Here is a 7,112-nt window from a genome sequence, read left to right as displayed (position 1 = left end):
TATATATATATATATATATGTGTGTGTGTGTATGTGTGTGTGTGTGTGTTAGGCTAGTATTTTTTGCTGCAGCATTAAAATTGAAATCAAGAATTGTGACATTTGACTTGCATCTAAAATGTTGGTGTCATAACCTTATTTAATAGAATACATATTTCAAAAACAGTAAGTTTAAAAACCTGGCAGGACGCCACACACCTGCTGTCCTTATCTGTTCTTTCATTGATGAGGGGAATCCAATGACTCGTCACCTACAGCACGCCAATATGATGAGACACAGCAGAACCATTCACATTGCACAAGTAAAAGCTACATTATACAAACAAAAAACTAAGTTAAGTTAAGTTATAGAGCAAGACATGTATTTGGATTGGTAACTACAGGCTGGTGCATTTTTGTGTTTGGCATACAAGGAAACAAGACTTACCTTTTCGATTGATTTCTTGTTGTTTACTGAATATACGATGCATATAACATTGGCCTGTGCCAAGAGAGAAAACACAAGGGAGGTGAATAAAACAATAAAATTAAACTAAATTGTGTCAGCAAAGAGACTAAAACCAGCCCCACCTTTGATATTTCTTGGTAAAGCTGCTCATCTGACTGTTCTGCTTCTGTGGGATCAGAAATATGGAAGAAGAGAATTAAAAACTAAAGGAATAAGTACCTTAGGAGAGGCTTGCGGCATTGACATAAGAACAGCAATGCAGGCCATATGAGTCTCATCATACAGTGATGTACGTGTATAAGTACCTGAATAGTCCACTATATGAGTGGGCACTCTCTCAGGTGTGACATCAGCAGGAATAGTGATCTCTTCAGCTCTGAGAGGAACCTTTCATGAGATGCACAACACAAGCATGAGAAACACAATACTAATGCAATGCATGTGCACTCAGAACGTGAAGAGTCATTTCAGTGAATGACTGTACCTCATCAGGGAATTCCTCACTGACGAGTGACATGATCAGGGAGGTCTTCCCCACTTTGGCTGTGAAGAAAAAGAAGTCCACAATGACCACTGTGCTCTATTAATAGCACCAAATGATTAACAGAAACATGCCTGTCAAGATGAGCGCCCTTATAAAGGGGTAGTTCACACATTCCAGTTGAACTGTTTAATTTCAATATCAACCATGCAGCTTTTATTACCTCATGTTATGACCTCATATAAAGACTATTTGCAAAAAAATCACGTCACACCACAATATAAAAATAAACTAGCAAACTGTACAAAACTTGTTTTAAAAAGTGAAAACTTTTATTATCTTTTACATAAACATTTATGTAAACTGTAAACTACAAAAAATACAAAATAAAAAAAAGCTAATGGGCAAGTTCTGATTAGTGTTATTTTGAAATCATTGAGAAGCTGTTATAGGCTTTATTAATATTTTAAATTTGTTTTCATTTTAATTTCAAAGATTTTTGTTGGGTTTTAGTCAATTTTTTGTTTCTTTTTAAAATGTGTCTACATAATTTTTATTGCAGTTTAAGTTATTTTAGTACTAGGGATGTAACGATTACCGGTTTGACGATGAATCATGATAAAATTCCCCACGGTTAGTATTACCGTTTCATCTCTTAATTATCATTAAAACCGTATTAGATTACCGTGATTTGAACAACTGGCGATAAATAAATATTGTCCAGCATAAAGCGCAGTTTTAAGTAACAGTGTCACGTGCGCACAGCACGCATTTGCATGCCCTGCTGTAAATTTTGACCGGTTGATGAAAAACAAGCTTATGTGGATTCTACACATTTAAACAATTCAGATAAGTTATCTAGAATTATTTATGGAGCAGATAAAATACTTAATTTATTAATCAATTATCATTTTGACTTAACTTTTCTTTATTTAAAGGCTAAAATGTGAGGTTTACCTTTTTATGAAATTTTTTCCAAGCTTTATTTGAACATTTACATGAGATATTTCAACATGCTTATTAAACTGTTGTCAGTCAAGTTGTCATTTAAAATTCAAACATCATTGGTAATGTTATTGTTTTAGTGATTATGCAAACAAAAAGTCATTTTATTTGTTGTTTGTTGATTTTTAGATATATAACTTGGTGAAGTGATTTATGTGTCGGTACTTTTTGAACACATCCAGCACATTTTAACAATACCGTGATAATACTGATAACCGTGATCATTTTGGTCACTATAATCGTGATAAGAAATCTTCATATTGTTACATCCCTATTTAGTACATCAAATGACAATGAGAAATGCTGCCTTGTCATCTACCTAAAATAAAAACGGTTTATTTTTTTAAATTTTAGTTAACATTTATTTTAAGTAACAATTCATGAGTTTAGTTTACGTTAATAACAATAACCCTGGTTCTAATATTTCCAAATATAAAAACGCACTGATGAGTGATCAGTGTTATCTTCTGAATGTTCCCATCTAAATCTTAACACCTGTAAGATGTCACACATCAATAATGACTAAATAGAAATAATGGACCCACTTTATATTAAGTGGCCTTAACAACTATGTACTTGCATTTAAATTAACAATTTGGCACAATGCACTTATTGTGTACATACATGTTTTTACATTGTACTTATATTTTAAAAATACCTGCATGTAATTACATTTATAATTACACTGTTGACCCCTCTTTTACACCTTAACCCACTCTTAAACCTACCCATACCATCAAATCTGTGCCTAACCTTACATGCATCCCACCTCAATAGCAGCAAAAGTGTTTTGCAATACAATATGAACACAATAAATACATTGTACTTAATTTTTGATGTAAGTACATAGTAGTTAAGGCCACCTAATATAAAGTGGGGCAGAAATATTAAATGGACAGGCTGAGGGGTCTGAAGCTTGATGGTTTGGCATTGGTGAGCAGTACGTTTACATGGACACGTACTATTTTGGCTGACCTTTCTAAACTTTGGCAGCTCTGACAGTCTGGAGGCCTGTGAGAGCTGCTCCTAAACTGTTATAAACAACTCTGATAAACACGGGTGAAAACTAACAACAAACCCGTAAGGAGCCTGCTGAGCTGCTCGGTTATGATTACAAACTGCTATTATTTGGGTTATTTTACACACAATACACAGGCATGTGTATTAACATAACATTTTTAACGACTGCAGTCAGTTTGGACAACATTTGAAAACATGTAGAAAGCTTAATACCTGTTATTTCTGGGAAAATATCTTTCATTCTGTCACTTGTCAATTTAATCTCATATGGCTGAATAAAAAACGTTTGCAAAAACATTCAAATATAGAATGGAAGGATGTTACTGTGCATGTAATAGTGAACAGCAGCGCATATCGACCATTTAGAGATATGCAAATCAATCGACTAACAGCAGCCATTTGACACAATTGAACTGAATCAATTCACTTACGTTCACCGACAAGTAATATCCTCACGTCCTTTCTCATCGTTGCAACTTTGATGTGATCAAAATAAAAACCGAACGAGTGCTTTGTCGTAGATCATTGATCCTGCAGCTATATGCAATAGCGCAGGCCTCTGTAGGGCAAAACGGACGGATCAACTCCTGCCTGTGTCAGTCTGAATAAAGCCTCTGCTCACACCAGTTTTACACACACAGGTCATTCATGCCAGTGAGACAACGCGACTCCGCATCTATGAAGGCACTGCTTGCTTTCTTTCTTCAGATTCACTTCATAACATTTCTCGGTTCACATTTCAAGCTCACGCCAGAAACGGCTGACCTCCAATAACCGGTAACTACGGAACGCAGCTACTGACAAACACGGATCTCCTCGCGCTGGCATTTTCTGTTTACCGTTCGCAGATGAGATGTTATAGCGCCTCCTGTAGGACTGGAGAGGAAACGCGTGTTATGCTTCACCTCTGGCAAGATCTTTACAGCCGGCTAAATATTGATATTGATACTGATATTCCGTCACTAAATTTATTTCAGGTTTTGGTTTATGCAGAGGGTCTTTCAAAAAAGAAGTTATTGATGTTAAACATTATTATTACAATGGGTAAATACCATATACATAAAAGTAAGTGGAATAACAGTAAACCCTCTTTAAATTGTTTCAAAAACGAATGTCCTTTTAAGCATGGTGAGATTCCAATTTTGTAAAAAAAAAATATCTATATCAAAATTTCTGCATTCTCCATTGTTTTTTTGGTTACTCTTTGAATATAGACACTTCTCACTTTAAATGTATTATTAATTTATTGCTATTTCTGTCCAAATTTTACATTCATAAATGTACATTTTCAGAGATGACACCTTCCTTTTTGTTTTTAGGAAAGATTTTGATGTGTAAACTCTTTAAGAAATTCCAATAATTCTATTGCATGCAAGACCCCTTCATAGTGTGCTTTGGATTAGGCTAATGTACATAACCCTCATTGTCTTTTGTTTGTCTTTGCATTTGTACTTGTTCTTTTGCTGCATAAGTTTTTTTTTTTAAGTAAAAAAAAAAATTGTAGGATTTTGTACCTTTTTTCCTTTTTCTCCTTGCCACCCCCTGAAATGTTTAAAGAATGTTTTTTTGTTTGTTGTTTATTGTGTGTAGATATATACACAGATATTTATGTATGACTGGATATGCAATTATGGAAAAAGTGTGTAAATTGATATCGTTCAATAATAATAAAAAAGATACCTAATTCAAAACCAATAACTAAAGGATTACCTAAACCATATATTTGTGGGGTTGCACTTCAAATGACTTCACTTTTCTGCTTCACTTGTAAAAGTTTGTCTTTGCTGAACAACATTAACAAGAAAGCACCAAAAAGTACAACCATCACTGTTGAAAGCTGATCTAAGATCCAGGCTACAAATTGTCCACAGTACTTTGCTGGGAATGATAGCCTCTTGGGTCAGTTATCTGTAAAACTGTTATTACATCACTATAATAAATATAATATACACTTCAATAAATAGCAATCTAGCAATATCAACATAATGCTAAAGTTATTAGTCAGTGAAGAAAATGACATCCACCAAGTTAGCAACAAAAAGCGCAACAGAAGATAATGGGCTTTTCAAACTTAGTATTGATGTAATATGTGGTTTGAAAATAGATTTTAATATAAACTGTGAACATCAAAACAAGTCAGCTTTGTTCAGTCGCCCATATGATTATCACAAAATAAAAACTGGCCAAATGTCAGTTTATGAAACCCAGGTGTTTTACGATTAGCATTTTCATCACACACTTCATGTCACTTGCATGTGTCCATTTCTGTACAAGCATAATTCCTTATTGTTTTGCTTCTGTTTGGTGTCTCAGTTCCTGCATGTGGACTCACAGTCACATGTGAGTCTGATTGACCTCTCACTGCGATTCTCATCTTGGTCAAGGCTTGTTTCTAGATCTCTACTTGTATTGAGAGGCCACATCTTATCCATCTTCAGATGCAGTCATATCCTTTGTGCTCCTCAGAGAGTTCAACCAGTCAGTCTGTCCTCATCTGACCAGTAGTCTTCTCAGATTGGTTTCACATCCCAAAATGCACCAAGAGAGACTTTTTTTTAAAACTGTTTTTGTTAGGAAACAATGCCCCCCAAAAGAGTCACATTCTTCCACGGTTCCCTTTGAGTGCCTAGGACTCAAACGTTTTAACCCTAGATTTACCTAGCATGTCAGGGTTCATTTTAAATAGATTTAGTGACAGAGTCTGAGCTTATTGTCCCGTGCAGTCATGGTCTTCACCTCCGTCTACGGATATTGGCTTCAGCTGAAAAGGAGACAGAGTGTTATTTTTTAACACCTCATTTATGTTTTGTAATATTTAATTAGCACATCTGATCAAAAGTGTTATAATCTTACTGGTGTAATCTTGCGGCATCATGGGTTTGGAGATGACGGTTTTTAGGGCCTCCACCCACTCTCTCTGATCGCGCTCCTGCTCGCACATGAAGACGAACTGCCGATCTGGCGTCTCCACAATTACCCCACACTTCCATTTGTTGCCTCTCGTCCCTTTAGGGACACACTCTCTCACTGAATATCCATGATTCTCTGAGCCAATGAACACTACCCCAAGCTCAATGGCATCCTTTAGGATAAAAAGAAGGAGAAAATTCACATTACTCCCTCTACAATTTCAAGTAGCAGAAATGCTTTCAAATTCATTAGACACTTTCGGGTTTCAAGTTTAGAGTTTTGTGAACTAAAAACAGCCAACACTGACACAGTAAGAATGGAAAAAAGCAAATCATACCAGCCGTGTTTTAAAATAGAGTAGTTTCCTGTCCAGGGAATCCAAAATAAACCATCTTTTCTTGAAAGGCTCTCGCTGCTGTTCAACATACACAAACAGCCAGGGTTTTCAAAAGTTTCAGACTTTTGGCATTTGTCACATGCTCAACATACAGTAAGTGGTAGAAAACGATTTAGTTCTCTTACAAGCGACCATACTCTGCATTATGCAGCAGGACAATAAAACACAATAAAGAAATGTTATAATAGAATAGCACATGCAGAACTATACAGATGTTGGAAATATATAAAAAAAATGGACAGAGCGGTTCAACATGTAATGGTGTACTATTTTTTCTGAATGTGTAAAGAGGTGTTTAAGGAGTGTTTTACAATAGCCTGATTTATCCTTAAATGCTTGTGCAATTTAAGGGCAAATATAAACACCTTGCTACACTGGAAAATCTCGATTTCAAAATATGCAAAGAATCAACATAGAGAGAACCATCTATGAGGGAAAACTCCTACCAGTGGGCCAGTCTTCTCCATGTAACCCTCTTTTAAATAGCTTCTGGTTATCCATGGTATTAGCTTAAGACAAAAAAAAAAAAGAACACATTGGTAAAAGAGTTTATAATCAAGATAATAACAATAATACAATTATTAACCCTTCGCACAAGGGAAAAAAAAACCCGTAAAAAAAAGGTTGATCACCTTTCACAGCTGTTTGTGAAATTTCAATCATATTTCTAGTAATAAACATTTGTGCTTACATTTTATAATATCATTTTGTAGCATTGTAACGCCAAGTGAAACCCTTTTGTGTAATGCTAACACTACAGAGCTGATCCAGATGAACATGTAGCACAAATGTCATTGACCCACATTAACGTGACGTGACATGTGGCCAAGTATGGTGACCCATACTCGGAA

General features: G+C 35.3%; 2 protein-coding genes across 4 annotated transcripts in view; both read right to left on the bottom strand.

Moving 5' to 3' along the window:
• The window catches only part of LOC107567795 (mitochondrial Rho GTPase 1-A), a 22,741-nt gene extending 18,974 nt beyond the window's left edge, over positions 1–3,767 (bottom strand). For both annotated transcript variants that reach the window (XM_016253571.1, XM_016253563.1), the window contains exons 1-6: positions 3,386–3,767; positions 933–991; positions 754–835; positions 571–614; positions 428–481; positions 199–251 (exon numbers count right to left, since the gene is read on the bottom strand). In XM_016253571.1, coding sequence (XP_016109057.1) covers positions 199–251; positions 428–481; positions 571–614; positions 754–835; positions 933–991; positions 3,386–3,422 — 329 coding nt within the window. In that variant the 5' untranslated portion in view covers positions 3,423–3,767. The remainder of the gene's footprint in view (positions 1–198; positions 252–427; positions 482–570; positions 615–753; positions 836–932; positions 992–3,385) is intronic.
• Positions 3,768–4,912: 1,145 nt separating this feature from the next.
• LOC107567809 (arf-GAP with dual PH domain-containing protein 2-like) overlaps positions 4,913–7,112 on the bottom strand; it is a 6,022-nt gene continuing 3,822 nt past the window's right edge. Inside the window, exons 8-11 of one of the 2 annotated variants that reach the window (XM_016253581.1) lie at positions 6,708–6,770; positions 6,202–6,279; positions 5,808–6,036; positions 4,913–5,715 (exon numbers count right to left, since the gene is read on the bottom strand). In XM_016253581.1, coding sequence (XP_016109067.1) covers positions 5,687–5,715; positions 5,808–6,036; positions 6,202–6,279; positions 6,708–6,770 — 399 coding nt within the window. In that variant the 3' untranslated portion in view covers positions 4,913–5,686. The remainder of the gene's footprint in view (positions 5,716–5,807; positions 6,037–6,201; positions 6,280–6,707; positions 6,771–7,112) is intronic. The other variant, XM_016253590.1, reaches the window with a different exon arrangement.

Source organism: Sinocyclocheilus grahami, unplaced genomic scaffold, assembly GCF_001515645.1.
Source record: "Sinocyclocheilus grahami isolate Dianchi unplaced genomic scaffold, SAMN03320097.WGS_v1.1 scaffold27.1, whole genome shotgun sequence".
In the NCBI taxonomy this organism is placed as follows: domain Eukaryota; kingdom Metazoa; phylum Chordata; class Actinopteri; order Cypriniformes; family Cyprinidae; genus Sinocyclocheilus; species Sinocyclocheilus grahami.
This window is presented reverse-complemented; position numbering and strand designations above follow the sequence as displayed.